At 70.8% G+C, this 15,066-nt stretch overlaps 4 protein-coding genes across 4 annotated transcripts; 3 read left to right on the forward strand and 1 right to left on the reverse strand.

The window, feature by feature from the left end:
- Positions 1-304: 304 nt before the first annotated feature.
- EMIHUDRAFT_47077 (putative carboxyvinyl-carboxyphosphonate phosphorylmutase) lies at positions 305-1,180 on the forward strand (the record flags this gene model as incomplete). The annotated part of the gene is made up of 1 exon (XM_005758241.1): positions 305-1,180. A coding segment is annotated over one exon (876 nt), but the record flags the coding sequence as incomplete, so codon positions are not given.
- Positions 1,181-9,906: 8,726 nt separating this feature from the next.
- EMIHUDRAFT_250116 (hypothetical protein) lies at positions 9,907-10,278 on the forward strand (the record flags this gene model as incomplete). The annotated part of the gene is made up of 1 exon (XM_005758242.1): positions 9,907-10,278. One exon carries the CDS (start codon positions 9,907-9,909, stop codon positions 10,276-10,278), a length of 372 nt encoding a protein of 123 aa, XP_005758299.1.
- Positions 10,279-10,426: 148 nt separating this feature from the next.
- EMIHUDRAFT_250117 (hypothetical protein) lies at positions 10,427-11,113 on the forward strand (the record flags this gene model as incomplete). Its single annotated transcript, XM_005758243.1, has 2 exons — positions 10,427-10,954; positions 11,075-11,113. The coding sequence occupies 2 exons, from the start codon at positions 10,427-10,429 to the stop codon at positions 11,111-11,113; spliced, it is 567 nt and encodes a 188-aa protein (XP_005758300.1).
- Positions 11,114-11,256: 143 nt separating this feature from the next.
- Positions 11,257-13,689, reverse strand: EMIHUDRAFT_121407 (hypothetical protein; the record flags this gene model as incomplete). The annotated part of the gene is made up of 5 exons (XM_005758244.1): positions 11,257-11,747; positions 11,822-12,056; positions 12,099-12,741; positions 13,165-13,408; positions 13,581-13,689. The coding sequence occupies 5 exons, from the start codon at positions 13,687-13,689 to the stop codon at positions 11,257-11,259; spliced, it is 1,722 nt and encodes a 573-aa protein (XP_005758301.1).
- Positions 13,690-15,066: the final 1,377 nt, after the last annotated feature.

A 15,066-nucleotide genomic window follows, 5' to 3' on the forward strand; every position in this document is an offset into this window, starting at 1 on the left:
GCTCTGAGGGGTGAGCACGATTGCCGGCGGGTCACCTCGCGCAGACTGCATCGCGCGAACACGTGCCGCACGACCGGACGGCCTAACACGACGGTTACTGTACGCGCTCGTGTGGTGGGGTGGGGGGTGGGGGGGTATGGTCCTGCTGGCCAGAGGCGACGTCCTGTGCGGGTGGGGGGGTATGGTCGCGGCGCCAGGGCGCCGACCCTACCATACCATACCCCGCAAAAAGTCCGAACCCTGGGCACGGGAAACACAATCTAACACACACACACACACGCCCATCCTCATGGACCAGGGCCACCCACATCCGACGCCGGCCGCCAGGCTGCGCACTCTTCTCGACGACGCACGCGAGGCCTCGCGCTGCGAGGTCATGCCGGCCTGCCACGACGCGCTCTCTGCGCGGCTGATTGAGCGGGCCGGCTTCAGGGTTGCCTTCATGTCTGGCTTTGCCGTCTCCGCGAGCGGCCTGGCCCTGCCCGACGCCGGGCTCATCTCGTACGGCGAGCAGCTTTCCGTCGGACAGAACATCTGTGCGGCGATTGACACGCGGCGGCTTCTCGTCATTGGCGATGGCGACACCGGCTTCGGCGGCAGCGGCAACGTGCGCCGCACCATCGAGGGCTACGCAAAGGCCGGGTTCGCAGGCGTCTCCATCGAGGACCAGGTCTACCCGAAGCGCTGCGCGTACTCGGGCGGCGTGGCGGTCGTGCCGCGCGAGGAGGCCGTCGCCCGCGTGCGGTGCGCGATCGCCGCCAGAGACGAGATGAGGCGCCGCTCAGGGCTCGACCTCGTCCTCGTCGCGCGGACAGACTGCCGTCGCGCAGAGGAGGACCTGGACGAGGTCTTGTGGAGGTGCCGCGCGTTCGCGGCGCTCGGCGCTGACGTCGTCTACGCAGAGGGCCTCGCGCCGGACGAGCTGCGGCGGCTGTGCGTCTCGCTCGGCCCGACGGTGCACACGATGCTGGCACAGGTCGAGAGGCCGGGCGTCACCCTCATCTCGCAGACAGAGGCCGCCGCCCTCGGCTGCCGCCTCTCCCTCTTCGGGCTGACTGTCCTCAGCGCCGCCGTCTCGGCCATGACGCGCGCGCTCGAGGCGATGGCGAGCGGAGGCCACCCCTCGACCGGTGTGCTATGCGACTTTGGCGAGCTCAAGGCCCTGGTGGGCTTCGACGCGCTGGATGCCTGGGAGGAGGAGCACCAGGCCTGCCCCGCCGTGGGACAGGATGGTGCGGCAGAGTGTAGGACGGCGACCGCCTCCACTGTGAACCACTTTTGATGCCTAATCTCAAAGTATAGCCAGGGGGGATACCCGTAGCCCCAAAAGTGAACTGCCTGATCGACTCCCCGGCACACGGCGGAGGAGGAGGAAGACAGCACAACCCAGGGCGGGAAGAGCACAATGCTCAGGGTGGGACAAAACACCGACAGACGAGAGAAGAGGCCACAAAACAGACAAGCAGAATGGCAAGAGAGAGACGCTCTGCAGGCGAGCCCACGGGCCTCTTGGGCCCTCGCGTCTCTCTCTCTCGATTCGTTACACCGATTCGACCATCAATGCGGCGGGCCGATTTCGACCCATCACAAATGTGGGAAGCCATTAACCTCCCTTGGCTTCCCACACAAACCCCCCTTCATGGGGCGAGCAGCAAATGAGGTAGTCTCTGCGAAATCCTGTCCCAGTGAATTCGCCCTAGACGCCTCCGTGTGGACTCGCAGCTCCGGCTGGATGTCGGCGACCTAAAGCTCGGCGGTCGTCGCTTCGCGCCGGCCGACTCCCTGTAGGACGGCGACCGCCTCCACTGTGAACCACTTTTGATGCCTAATCTCAAAGTATAGCCAGGGGGGATACCCGTAGCCCCCAAAGTGAACTGCCTGATCGACTCCCCGGCACACGGCGGAGGAGGAGGAAGACAGCACAACCCCATCGCCAATCCTGTCGAGGTCGATCCACCGTCTCGCGCGTGAATCGGCCGCGACCTCCACCTCGAGGCGAGGGCCCACCCTTGTGTCGAGTGCCCCTCCAATAGCTCAGTAGAAGCGCGAAGTGTTCTACGGCCGCGACCATCACCATCGTAGGTCCTTGCACTGCGACTGCGCCACCGGCCAAGCTCCAGTGCGGTTGACCCCCATCCAGGAACTGCCCGACGATAGGGCTGTCGCCTCATCCATGCCGCTGACCGCGCCCAGCAGCGGGTGCTCGCCGCTGTCCACGGACGCGGCTCGTCAGGCGGCGCGGTGCCGCCGGCTGCAGCTGGCAGTGTCCCGGCCGTCGCGTCCTCGAGAGAGGCGAGCGAGCCGGCAGCAGAGCCCGCATGGCCCTCACCGCCACAGCCGCTCTGCCTGCTGACCTCGCTCTCGCCGCCGCCGCCTGCAGCGGCGCCTCCGCGGCTCCAAGAGGACCCGGCCCGCGCCGCGCCTCGTCGAGCGCCTCGTCGACGCCCTCGGCGACGCCTCCTCGCGTCGCGTGCCCGTGCGTGGCGACCGCACCGCCGGCAGAGCTCGAGTGGCCCTCCACGCCACCCCGAAACTGCCCGGCGATGGTGCTTTCGTCGCCGCGCCTTGCCGCCGCTGCCTCGCAGCGGCTCTGTGCCTCGGCGCCGAGCCGAGACATGCCAGGCGGCCCGCCGCCGCCCACCGAGACGAGGCCCGTCCCCTCGTCGTGCACCGCGTCGCTCGCGCCTCCGCCAAAGCGATCTCGATCACGCTTTGCGGCGACGGCGCCATCGACGCCGACTTGAGCCGCTGCTCTCGCCCAGCAGCGGGTGCTCGCCGCTGTCCACGGACGCGGCTCGTCAGGCGGCGCGGTGCCGCCGGCTGCAGCGACGGCTGTCCCGGCCGTCGCGTCCTCGAGAGAGGCGAGCGAGCCGGCAGCAGAGCCCGCATGGCCCTCACCGCCACAGCCGCTCTGCCTGCTGACCTCGCTCTCGCCGCCGCCGCCTGCAGCGGCGCCTCCGCGGCTCCGAGAGGACCCGGTCCGCGGCCGCGCCTCGTCGAGCGCCTCGTCGACGCCCTCGGCGACGCCTCCTCGCGTCGCGTGCCCGTGCGTGGCGACCGCACCGCCGGCAGAGCTCGAGCGGCCCTCCACGCCACCCCGAGACTGCCCGGCGATGGTGCCTCCGCCGCCGCGCGTTGCCGCCGCTGCCTCGCAGCGGCTCTGTGCCTCGGCGCCGAGCCGAGACATGCCAGGCGGCCCGCCACCGCCCACTGAGACGAGGCCCCTCCCCTCGTCGTGCACCGCGTCGCTCGCGCCTCCGTCAAAGCGATCTCGAGCACGCTTTGCGGCGACGGCGCCATCGACGCCGACTTGCGCCGCTGCTCTCGCCCAGCAGCGGGTGCTCGCCGCTGTCCACGGACGCGGCTCGTCCGGCGGCGCGGTGCCGCCGGCTGCAGCGACGGCTGTCCCGGCCGTCGCGTCCTCGAGAGAAGCGAGCGAGCCGGCAGCAGAGCTCGCATGGCCCTCACCGCCACAGCCGCTCTGCCTGCTGACCTCGCTCTCGCCGCCGCCGCCTGCAGCGGCGCCTCCGCGGCATCGAGAGGACACGGTCCGCGGCCGCGCCTCGCCTAGCGCCTCGTCGACGCCCTCGGCGACGCCTCCTCGCGTCGCGTGCCCGTGCGTGGCGGCCGCACCGCCGGCAGAGCTCGAGTGGCCCTCCACGCCACCCCGAGACTGCCCGGCGCTGGTGCCTCCGCCGCCGCGCGTTGCCGCCGCTGCCTCGCAGCGGCTCTGTGCCTCGGCGCCGAGCCGAGACATGCCAGGCGGCCCGCCGCCGCCCACCGAGACGAGGCCCGCCCTCTCGTCGTGCACCGCGTCGCTCGCGCCTCCGCCAAAGCGATCTCGATCACGCTTTGCGGCGACGGCGCCATCGACGCCGACTTGAGCCGCTGCTCTCGCCCAGCAGCGGGTGCTCGCCGCTGTCCACGGACGCGGCTTGTCAGGCGGCGCGGTGCCGCCGGCTGCAGCGACGGCTGTCCCGGCCGTCGCGTCCTCGAGAGAGGCGAGCGAGCCGGCAGCAGAGCCCGCATGGCCCTCACCGCCACAGCCGCTCTGCCTGCTGACCTCGCTCTCGCCGCCGCCGCCTGCAGCGGCGCCTCCGCGGCTCCGAGAGGACACGGCCCGCGGCCGCGCCTCGCCTAGCGCCTCGTCGACGCCCTCGGCGACGCCTCCTCGCGTCGCGTGCCCGTGCGTGGCGACCGCACCGCCGGCAGAGCTCGCGTGGCCCTCCACGCCACCCCGAGACTGCCCGTCGATGGTGCCTCCGCCGCCGCGCGTTGCCGCCGCTGCCTCGCAGCGGCTCTGTGCCTCGGCGCCGAGCCGAGACATGCCAGGCGGCCCGCCGCCGCCCACCAAGACGAGGCCCGCCCTCTCGTCGTGCACCGCGTCGCTCGCGCCTCCGCCAAAGCGATCTCGATCACGCTTTGCGGCGACGGCGCCATCGACGCCAACTTGCGCCGCTGCTCTCGCCCAGCAGCGGGTGCTCGCCGCTGTCCACAGGCGCGGCTTGTCAGGCGGCGCGGTGCCGCTGGCTGCAGCGACGGCTGTCCCGGCCGTCGCGTCCTCGAGAGAGGCGAGCGAGCCGGCAGCAGAGCCCGCATGGCCCTCACCGCCACAGCCGCTCTGCCTGCTGACCTCGCTCTCGCCGCCGCCGCCTGCAGCGGCGCCTCCGCGGCTCCGAGAGGACCCGGCCCGCGGCCGCGCCTCGTCGAGCGCCTCGTCGACGCCCTCGGCGACGCCTCCTCGCGTCGCGTGCCTGTGCGTGGCGGCCGCCCCGCCGGCAGAGCTCGAGTGGCCCTCCACGCCACCCCGAGACTGCCCGGCGATGGTGCTTTCGTCGCCGCGCGTTGCCGCCGCTGCCTCGCAGCGGCTCTGTGCCTCGGCGCCGAGCCGAGACATGCCAGGCGGCCCGCCGCCGCCCACCGAGACGAGGCCCGCCCCCTCGTCGTGCACCGCGTCGCTCGTGCCTCCGCCAAAGCGATCTCGATCACGCTTTGCGGCGACGCCGCCATCGACGCCGACTTGCGCCGCTGCTCTCGCCCAGCAGCGGGTGCTCGCCGCTGTCCACGGACGCGGCTCGTCAGGCGGCGCGGTGCCGCCGGCTGCAGCGACGGCTGTCCCGGCCGTCGCGTCCTCGAGAGAGGCGAGCGAGCCGGCAGCAGAGCCCGCATGGCCCTCACCGCCACAGCCGCTCTGCCTGCTGACTTCGCTCTCGCCGCCGCCGCCTGCAGCGGCGCCTCCGCGGCTCCGAGAGGACACGGCCCGCGGCCGCGCCTCGTCGAGCGCCTCCTCGACGCCCTCGGCGACGCCTCCTCGCGTCGCGTGCCCGTGCGTGGCGACCGCACCGCCGGCAGAGCTCGAGTGGCCCTCCACGCCACCCCGAGACTGCCCGGCGATGGTGCCTCCGCCGCCGCGCGTTGCCGCCGCTGCCTCGCAGCGGCTCTGTGCCTCGGCGCCGAGCCGAGACATGCCAGGCGGCCCGCCGCCGCCCACCGAGACGAGGCCCGCCCTCTCGTCGTGCACCGCGTCGCTCGCGCCTCCGCCAAAGCGATCTCGATCACGCTTTGCGGCGACGGCGCCATCGACGCCAACTTGCGCCGCTGCTCTCGCCCAGCAGCGGGTGCTCGCCGCTGTCCACGGACGCGGCTTGTCAGGCGGCGCGGTGCCGCCGGCTGCAGCGACGGCTGTCCCGGCCGTCGCGTCCTCGAGAGAGGCGAGCGAGCCGGCAGCAGAGCCCGCATGGCCCTCACCGCCACAGCCGCTCTGCTTGCTGACCTCGCTCTCGCCGCCGCCGCCTGCAGCGGCGCCTCCGCGGCTCCGAGAGGACCCGGCCCGCTGCCGTGCCCCGTCGAGCGCCTCCTCGACGCCCTCGGCGACGCCTCCTCGCGTCGCGTGCCCGTGCGTGGCGACCGCACCGCCGGCAGAGCTCGAGTGGCCCTCCACGCCACCCCGAGACTGCCCGGCGATGGTGCCTCCGCCGCCGCGCGTTGCCGCCGCTGCCTCGCAGCGGCTCTGTGCCTCGGCGCCGAGCCGAGACATGCCAGGCGGCCCGCCGCCGCCCACCGAGACGAGGCCCGCCCCCTCGTCGTGCACCGCGTCGCTCGTGCCTCCGCCAAAGCGATCTCGATCACGCTTTGCGGCGACGGCGCCATCGACGCCAACTTGAGCCGCTGCTCTCGCCCAGCAGCGGGTGCTCGCCGCTGTCCACGGACGCGGCTCGTCAGGCGGCGCGGTGCCGCCGGCTGCAGCGACGGCTGTCCCGGCCGTCGCGTCCTCGAGAGAGGCGAGCGAGCTGGCAGCAGAGCCCGTATGGCCCTCACCGCCACAGCCGCTCTGCCTGCTGACTTCGCTCTCGCCGCCGCCGCCTGCAGCGGCGCCTCCGCGGCTCCGAGAGGACCCGGCCCGCGGCCGCGCCTCGCCTAGCGCCTCGGCGACGCCCTCGGCGACGCCTCCTCGCGTCGCGTGCCCGTGCGTGGCGACCGCACCGCCGGCAGAGCTCGAGTGGCCCTCCACGCCACCCCGAGACTGCCCGGCGATGGTGCTTTCGTCGCCGCGCGTTGCCGCCGCTGCCTCGCAGCGGCTCTGTGCCTCGGCGCCGAGCCGAGACATGCCAGGCGGCCCGCCGCAGCCCACCGAGACGAGGCCCGCCCCCTCGTCGTGCACCGCGTCGCTCGCGCCTCCGCCAAAGCGATCTCGATCACGCTTTGCGGCGACGGCGCCATCGACGCCAACTTGCGCCGCTGCTCTCGCCCAGCAGCGGGTGCTCGCCGCTGTCCACGGACGCGGCTCGTCAGGCGGCGCGGTGCCGCCGGCTGCAGCGACGGCTGTCCCGGCCGTCGCGTCCTCGAGAGAGGCGAGCGAGCCGGCAGCAGAGCCCGCATGGCCCTCACCGCCACAGCCGCTCTGCCTGCTGACCTCGCTCTCGCCGCCGCCGCCTGCAGCGGCGCCTCCGCGGCTCCGAGAGGACCCGGCCCGCGGCCGCGCCTCGCCTAGCGCCTCGTCGACGCCCTCGGCGACGCCTCCTCGCGTCGCGTGCCCGTGCGTGGCGGCCGCACCGCCGGCAGAGCTCGAGTGGCCCTCCACGCCACCCCGAGACTGCCCGGCGATGGTGCCTCCGCCGCCGCGCGTTGCCGCCGCTGCCTCGCAGCGGCTCTGTGCCTCGGCGCCGAGCCGAGACATGCCAGGCGGCCCGCCGCCGCCCACCGAGACGAGGCCCGTCCCCTCGTCGTGCACCGCGTCGCTCGCGCCTCCGCCAAAGCGATCTCGATCACGCTTTGCGGCGACGGCGCCATCGACGCCGACTTGAGCCGCTGCTCTCGCCCAGCAGCGGGTGCTCGCCGCTGTCCACGGACGCGGCTCGTCAGGCGGCGCGGTGCCGCCGGCTGCAGCGATGGCTGTCCCGGCCGTCGCGTCCTCGAGAGAGGCGAGCGAGCCGGCAGCCGAGCCCGCATGGCCCTCACCGCCACAGCCGCTCTGCCTGCTGACTTCGCTCTCGCCGCCGCCGCCTGCAGCGGCGCCTCCGCGGCTCCTAGAGGACCCGGCCCGTGGCCGCGCCTCGTCGAGCGCCTCGTCGACGCCCTCGGCGACGCCTCCTCGCGTCGCGTGCCCGTGCGTGGCGACCGCACCGCCGGCAGAGCTCGAGTGGCCCTCCACGCCACCCCGAGACTGCCCGGCGATGGTGCCTCCGCCGCCGCGCGTTGCCGCCGCTGCCTCGCAGCGGCTCTGTGCCTCGGCGCCGAGCCGAGACATGCCAGGCGGCCCGCCGCCGCCCACCGAGACGAGGCCCGCCCTCTCGTCGTGCACCGCGTCGCTCGCGCCTCCGCCAAAGCGATCTCGATCACGCTTTGCGGCGACGGCGCCATCGACGCCAACTTGAGCCGCTGCCCTCGCCCAGCAGCGGGTGCTCGCCGCTGTCCACGGACGCGGCTTGTCAGGCGGCGCGGTGCCGCCGGCTGCAGCGACGGCTGTCCCGGCCGTCGCATCCTCGAGAGAGGCGAGCGAGCCGGCAGCAGAGCCCGCATGGCCCTCACCGCCACAGCCGCTCTGCTTGCTGACCTCGCTCTCGCCGCCGCCGCCTGCAGCGGCGCCTCCGCGGCTCCGAGAGGACATGGCCCGTGGCCGCGCCTCGTCGAGCGCCTCGGCGACGCCCTCGGCGACGCCTCCTCGCGTCGCGTGCCCGTGAGCGGCGACCGCACCGCCGGCAGAGCTTGAGCGGCCCTCCACGCCACCCCGAGACTGCCCGGCGATGGTGCCTCCGCCGCCGCGCGCTGCCGCCGCTGCCTCGCAGCGGCTCTGTGCCTCGGCGCCGAGCCGAGACATGCCAGGCGGCCCGCCGCCGCCCACCAAGACGAGGCCCGTCCCCTCGTCGTGCACCGCGTCGCTCGCGCCTCCGCCAAAGCGATCTCGATCACGCTTTGCGGCGACGGCGCCATCGACGCCGACTTGAGTCGCTGCCCTCGCCCAGCAGCGGGTGCTCGCCGCTGTCCACGGACGCGGCTCGTCAGGCGGCGCGGTGCCGCCGGCTGCAGCGACGGCTGTCCCGGCCGTCGCGTCCTCGAGAGAGGCGAGCGAGCCGGCAGCAGAGCCCGCATGGCCCTCACCGCCACAGCCGCTCTGCCTGCTGACCTCGCTCTCGCCGCCGCCGCCTGCAGCGGCGCCTCCGCGGCTCCGAGAGGACCCGGCCCGTGGCCGCGCCTCGTCGAGCGCCTCGTCGACGCCCTCGGCGACGCCTCCTCGCGTCGCGTGCCCGTGCGTGGCGACCGCACCGCCGGCAGAGCTCGAGTGGCCCTCCACGCCACCCCGAGACTGCCCGGCGATGGTGCCTCCGCCGCCGCGCCTTGCCGTCGCTGCCTCGCAGCGGCTCTGTGCCTCGGCGCCGAGCCGAGACATGCCAGGCGGCCCGCCGCCGCCCACCGAGACGAGGCCCGCCCCCTCGTCGTGCACCGCGTCGCTCGCGCCTCCGCCAAAGCGATCTCGATCACGCTTTGCGGCGACGGCGCCATCGACGCCGACTTGGAGGGCGGCTGCTGCGACGCATGGTTCACCACCATGTCCTTCGTGCTGGTGAGCTGACTGACGGCGCTGTTGAGCTTCTCGCGCAGCTCGAGCAGCTGCTGGTTGTCAGGATCATTTGCGAGCATCTGTCGAGGGAGCGACCCGTGCTGGCAATCACGCGGGCAGTGCTGCCGGATGGGGGGAGGGCGCTGGGCGAACGCTTGGCCTTGGGGCGCTGAGGGGCGCTCTGGAGCGCGCGCCTGCTCGATCTGCTCCTTGTGCTTTTGGCAGGAGTGGAGCGAGCTGTCGAGCTCGGCAGCGGAGGTGGCGTACAGCCCGCCGTCGTTTCGCTGATCGCGCTTTTGCCCCACCATCGGCATGTTCGCTGCGCGGGCAGGGGCACACGCATCAGCACGCTAGCACGGCGAGAAGGGGGGGGGTGCAGAGCGTGCACACAGACGCAAGGGGGTGCGCGCAGAGAGTGGCTCACCTGGCATTCCTGGCGGCATCCCCATCTGGACCCCCTCTTCCGCACCTTCCCTAGGCCTCGACAGGCCTCGACACCTCTACCCCTCGACAGCAGCTCGACACCCTCCACACCGGGCCTCGACACCTCGACACCAGGGCTCAGACACAGCCCTTCCCTGCAGCGAGCCCCCCTCCAACCCACCCGCGCTAGGTCTCGGGGGACGGCGGACGCAGGGGTCACTCCCGACGACCTCGGGAACTACTCGAGTAGCCGGGGCAGTCCGGCAGTCGGAGAAGGGGCAACTCCGTGCACTGACGGTCGGCCGTCAGAAAACACGCCTGCGTGGCTCGGGTTACACCAATCCTCGCTACCCAACGGCGGCCAAAGGATATCCTCGAGAACCTCGAGAGATAAAGAAATCGGTCGTGCGCGCCGGCCCGCCGCCATGCGACTTGCTGGCAGAGCGTCGGAGTCGTTCCTGGCTCCTGAGATGAGGTTCCGTGCGCCTCCCGAGCAGCGCACGAGCCGATTTCTTTATCTCTCGAGGTTCTCCGCACGAGCCGATGCGGCCGTTTCCCAAACCTTTGCGTTTGAAAGAACCACAACGTATGAGGTCGTGGTGTGGTTCTTCCAAACGCTCGCCTCCCTTTTCTGGATCTCTAGCGTCTTTGTGTACGGGGGCTTTGAGGCTGGCGACATTCTGCAGCTCCTTGCAGCAATCGCATGGGTCATGTCCAACGCGGCAGCACTGCCTAACACCCTGAAGCTGCGTCCTTCTTCAGCCCGCAGCAGAGACGTGGAGTTAGATGCCGTTTAGACTTGCAGAGCGCGAATCAGCAGTGCCGAACAAGTACGTGCACGAGCACATGCACATGGACAGGGGTGCGGCTCAGCATTGACCTGGACAGCATGGTCTTGTGCTTGAGCATGTGCATGTGCATGTGGCATGTGCATGTGCATGTAGCATGCACATCTGCATCCCGCAGTACCGCGGGGGCTTCTTGCGGCTCCTGGGCGCGGGCGGGATGCTGGGCTTCGACAGTTGCGTTTGGGGGGACGACGAGGTGGTGCAGCTCGTGGCGGCGCTCGAGTTTGCGCGCGACGCGGGTGCGGCGACGGCGGCGGACGGCCTTTTCCTCCCCTACAACCGGCTGACCGATGCGGCGGCGCCGCCCCTCGTCGCGGCGCTTGAGGCGGGCGCGATGCCGGAGCTGACGGACCTCGCCCTCGAGTTTAACGAGGTGGGCGACGCGGGGCTGGCGGCGCTGCGGCCGCTCCTTGCGGGGCGGCTGTCGTCGCGGCTGAGGCGGCTGGGCATCGGCGGGCATCCGAGATGCCCCGAGATGCCCCGGCGCGAGCAAGCGTGGCAGCCGATCGCCCTCCGCCGCCGCCATCTCTGGTCTCGGCCATCTCTCGGCTACTCTGGTGAGGAGGGCGAGGGCGAGGGGTTTAGCTGGCCGTATCTCGGGCCCACTTTAGAGCGCATGATCTTGGTGTTCTATAGCATGATCTTAGGTGTTCTGGATAGCCCACAAGGGTCTTCTGTGGCATGGTAGCGGTGGTTTTGCGCGAGGCGTTCATTCAAAACGATCACCATTCCCCCCCTACGGCAGGCGTGGTCACGTATTTTTCGATTTCGGGTAGAGCCGTAAAAAAAACCTCTGGCGCGTGGCGGGCTTTTCTGTTTTTTCAGCAGGTATACCCGGGTTTTACCCGGAGTATTGGCCTTGTGTCGTCTAAGTTCATGGCCCCCGACCATACAGCGTCTAAGTCTGAGCCCGGCTCCGTGCGGGGGCTAAGTTGAGCGCTCGCTCGCTCCAGAGCCCGCTCCGCTCCTCGCCAGCACAAAGCGGGAGGGGTCAAAGGTGCGGGGGATGGGCGCTCCATATGCGATGTGGTCCGCGAGCAAGCGCGCGCTGGCGAAGGAGAGGGTGTAGCCCCAGAAGGACTGGCCGGAGTTGATATAGCTGTGGCTCGAGCCAGGCAGCCGCCCAACCACCGGACAGCCGTCCGGCGACACCGCCCTGCAGCCGATCCAGTCGCGCAGCGGCTGGCCGAGCCCGCCCACTCGGTCGAGGATGGCGCTGAACGCCTCCAGCGGCGGCGGCGTCGCCGATACCTCCGCGCCGCCGCCCAGCCGCAGCACCCGCCTCGCCCTGTGCTCAAGCACGACGACGTAGCTCTGCTGGCCCGGCTTGGGCGCCGGCAGCGTGCTGACGAGGATGTCCTCCGAGCCGAAGAGACCGCGCGAGCCACTCTTGTCGAAGCAGTACTCTCGGATCAGGCCTTGCAGGCGAGGTTGCAGGGCAAAGTTTCAGACTGCGGGGGAGACTGCAGCGAGTTTGCGGGGGAGATTGCACCCCACATTGGCAGGCAGGGGAAGAAGCGGTCCGAGGCGATGCCGGTGCAAAAGACGGCCGCCTCCGCCTCGATCTCGCCCTGGCTGGTCAGCACCGAACCGCCGCCGCCGCCGCCGCCGCCGCCGCCGCCGCCGCCGCCGCCGCCGCCCGGCTCGGCCGCCGGCCCAGCCGGCCCCAAGTACTCGCAGCCGTACCGGAAGTCGGCGCCTCGGGCGCGGCAGTCCGCCTCGAGCGCCTACAAGGGCATGCCCATGCCACGTCCAGGACATGTGCGTACCTCGGCGCGGTGGTCCGCCTCGAGCGCCTCGCACAGGTCGGACGGGGATCCGGTCGCAACCTCGTGTGCCCGGAAGGTGACGGCGGGCTCGGCGGAGCCGCTCCGCGTGCGCGCGAGCATCGCGGGGTCGGTGGGGTCGAGCGGGAAGGAGCACTCGCTCGTGATGGTCGAGCGGCCGAAGCGGAAGCCTGAGCGGCCCGGCATCGCCCTCTCGAACTCGTGTGCCGCCGCGATCGACGCGCGCCCCATCGCCCTGATGTCCTCTGTCATCTGGTCGGCTGCGCCGTCGACGAGGCGGCAGCGGAGCGCGTAGAGCAGGTAGTTGATCGTCCAGCGCGGGAAGCCGGTGGCGATGCGGAAGAGGCCGCGCACGCCGAGTGCTGCCGGGTCGGAGTACGCCCGCATGTGGTCCACCCGCACCGGCTCCAGCTGGCCCGAGGAGACCCATGACGTCTCGGCGGCCACGTGCGAGTGGCGGTCGATCACGCAGACGCGGAGGCCGGCCGCACAGAGCGCGTGCGCCGTCGTCACGCCCACGATGCCGGCGCCAACCACGACCGCGTCGTACGGTCTTGTCGAGAGAGCGGCGGTCGAAGAGCGCCGGGCCGAGGCTGAGAGCGCCTCCGCTCCTGCTGCGACGCGCCTGCACGAGCGCAGGGCGGTGGCGGCGGCGGGGCGGGCGGCGGCGGCGGCGCGGTGCATGTTGTGTCGTCTGCGACTCAGCGAGGACTCAGCGAGGCGACGCACGGCGGTGAGAGCGGCGCCCTTCTGTGCGTGTGAGTCGAGCGCCGCAAAAAGAATTTTTCCCAACACTGGGCACGGGACTGGCGCGCACTGGCACTAACACAGGCAAAAAGAATTTACGAGCAGAAAGAGGCTCGACACAGGTGCGAACTGGCGCGTGCTAGTACTATCACAGGCACACCGCAAAAAGAAAAGAATTCCTCGAGTAACGGCAAAAAAAGGCCACGTATGGGCCGTCGAAGAGGCCGTCATACTCCTCCGGCCTCGCCCCCCCTTCCCAACCCTCCCTGGCTCAGGCTCCTCATCCTCGCGGCGCGCGAACCAGCGGTTCATCTGCATGTAGGCGAGCGAGAAGGGCGGAAAGGGCGCGCACGTGTACGAGTAGGACTCGAGCTGCGCCGGCGTGAGCGTTGCCTTCATCCAGGCCGGTACGCCAATGTCGATGGTGACGAGTCGTAGGTCGGCGTTCCGAACCGGAGCGCCACCTTCATCTGTGGCGTTGGCCGCGCGCAGCCCTGCGGCCACTGAGGCCCGGAGGGTGGCCTTGATGTCGTCGCCGAGGGAGCCTGGGGGTGTGGTAGTGCTCTCCGAGAGGGCAGAGTACGGTGGCGGCGGGACCGGCTTCTGGTCGAAGGACGCGGTGGAACCGCCCGCCTCCGGCGGTTGGTGGGGGGCGCTCTCCGCGGCTCTCGCCACCCAAGCCGGTCCTTCCTTTGTCCTGGCGCCGCCCGAGGGCACCGCGCTCGTCTTTGGCGGCCAGGTGCTCCACGCGGGCGAGCAAGTCGTGGCGAGCCACACCGCCGCCCAGCCACGCGGCGCGCGCCTCCACCGCGCCGCCGGAGCCCATCCGCGTTCGCTCTTAGGCCGGTGAGCGGGTTGTTCTGGTCGCCTCCTTCAGCAACCGAGGGTCACACGCTCGGGAGGATACGTCGAGGTGCGGGTTGCGCCCTCAGCCGCAGCCGAGTCAGTCATGCTCATAGCATCGTTTCTTGCGCTCCAGGAGAATCCCCGGCCAGGAGTACGTGCAGCAGCTCTTTGGCGGGCTGCAGCCGAGAGCCGATAAAAGGTCAGATTAATGCTTTTTGTTTTCGACGTGCGTCGTTCTCTCGAGGTCTCGCTTAAAGGCCAAGGTGGGCCCTATTGAAAAGACCCCGATTTTGAGGGGTGTCGGACAAGCTAAGCTCAAGCGCGCTGTCGCTGCCCGAGTTGTGGTCACGTCCCCGAAATCTTCGCCGGCCCCGCCAGCTTGACCGACTGGACCGCGGAGAGGCTGGGCTTGGCCGGCGGCGCGACGCGTGGCCTCTGCTGCGGCCATCTCGGACGCTCAAGCGGCGCCAGCCAGCGGCTCGGCCGCGCATCCTTCACACACGCCGCCACGACCAAGCTGAGCGGGCCCGGTGTCGAGTCATGGTGCGAGATGCATGTCAGGGGCGGCTGTGGCCACAGCAGGTCCACCAGACGGGCGTCAAAGCTTGCCGTCGGCGTGCTGTCGTGGCGAGAGCCGAGACCGCTGCAGAGGAGCCGAGTGCAGTGGCGAGCCAGAGGCTACCAGGGTCACCAGGTGGTAGCCCTTGCCCATTCTGAGCAGGGATGTGCTTTGATGGGGTTGTGCTTGAGCGTGTGTGAAGTGGGAGTGCGTGCCGGCGGTGTCTGTGGCTGAAACGGGCGTGTGTGAGGCTGCAGAGCCGTGGTATGAGCCAGAGTGAGCTTCATCACCCAAGATAAGTGCGGTTTGGGACGGCTCAGACTTGCTGCTGATGGGCCTGGGCCAGGAGAGCGACAGAGAAGGCGAGGTGGTGAGCTGGGAAGCCGCTTTGTCGGCACCTGGACGTGTCGCGATGAAGTGCCAAAAAGTACTATTTGCGGCTATTGCTCCAAACTTCGGGAGACAAGGCCTACATATTATGACTGCATCCATGAGCCTAGTGCATGAGGGCTGTGGGTCGGGACATTTCACAGTCGATGGCGCCGATAATGACCTCCGTAATGCCCTCGCAATCGGCTCGGATGGGGTCCACCAGGGACAATCTCGGAGCCCTCTCCGTGGCATCACGAGCCGGTGTGAGCTTGAAGACCCGAGGTAAGTGCGGTTTGGGACAGCTCAGACCTGATACTGATGGGCCTGGGCCAGGAGAGCGACAGAGAAGGCGAGGTGGTGAGCTAGAGGCTGAGAGTCCACGTGTGACCTTGGGGGATCCTCTAGATCTAACTGCAGCGATGCAAG

The sequence above is a fragment of the Emiliania huxleyi genome (genome assembly GCF_000372725.1).
Source record: "Emiliania huxleyi CCMP1516 unplaced genomic scaffold EMIHUscaffold_874, whole genome shotgun sequence".
NCBI classification, from domain to species: Eukaryota; Haptophyta; order Isochrysidales; family Noelaerhabdaceae; genus Emiliania; species Emiliania huxleyi.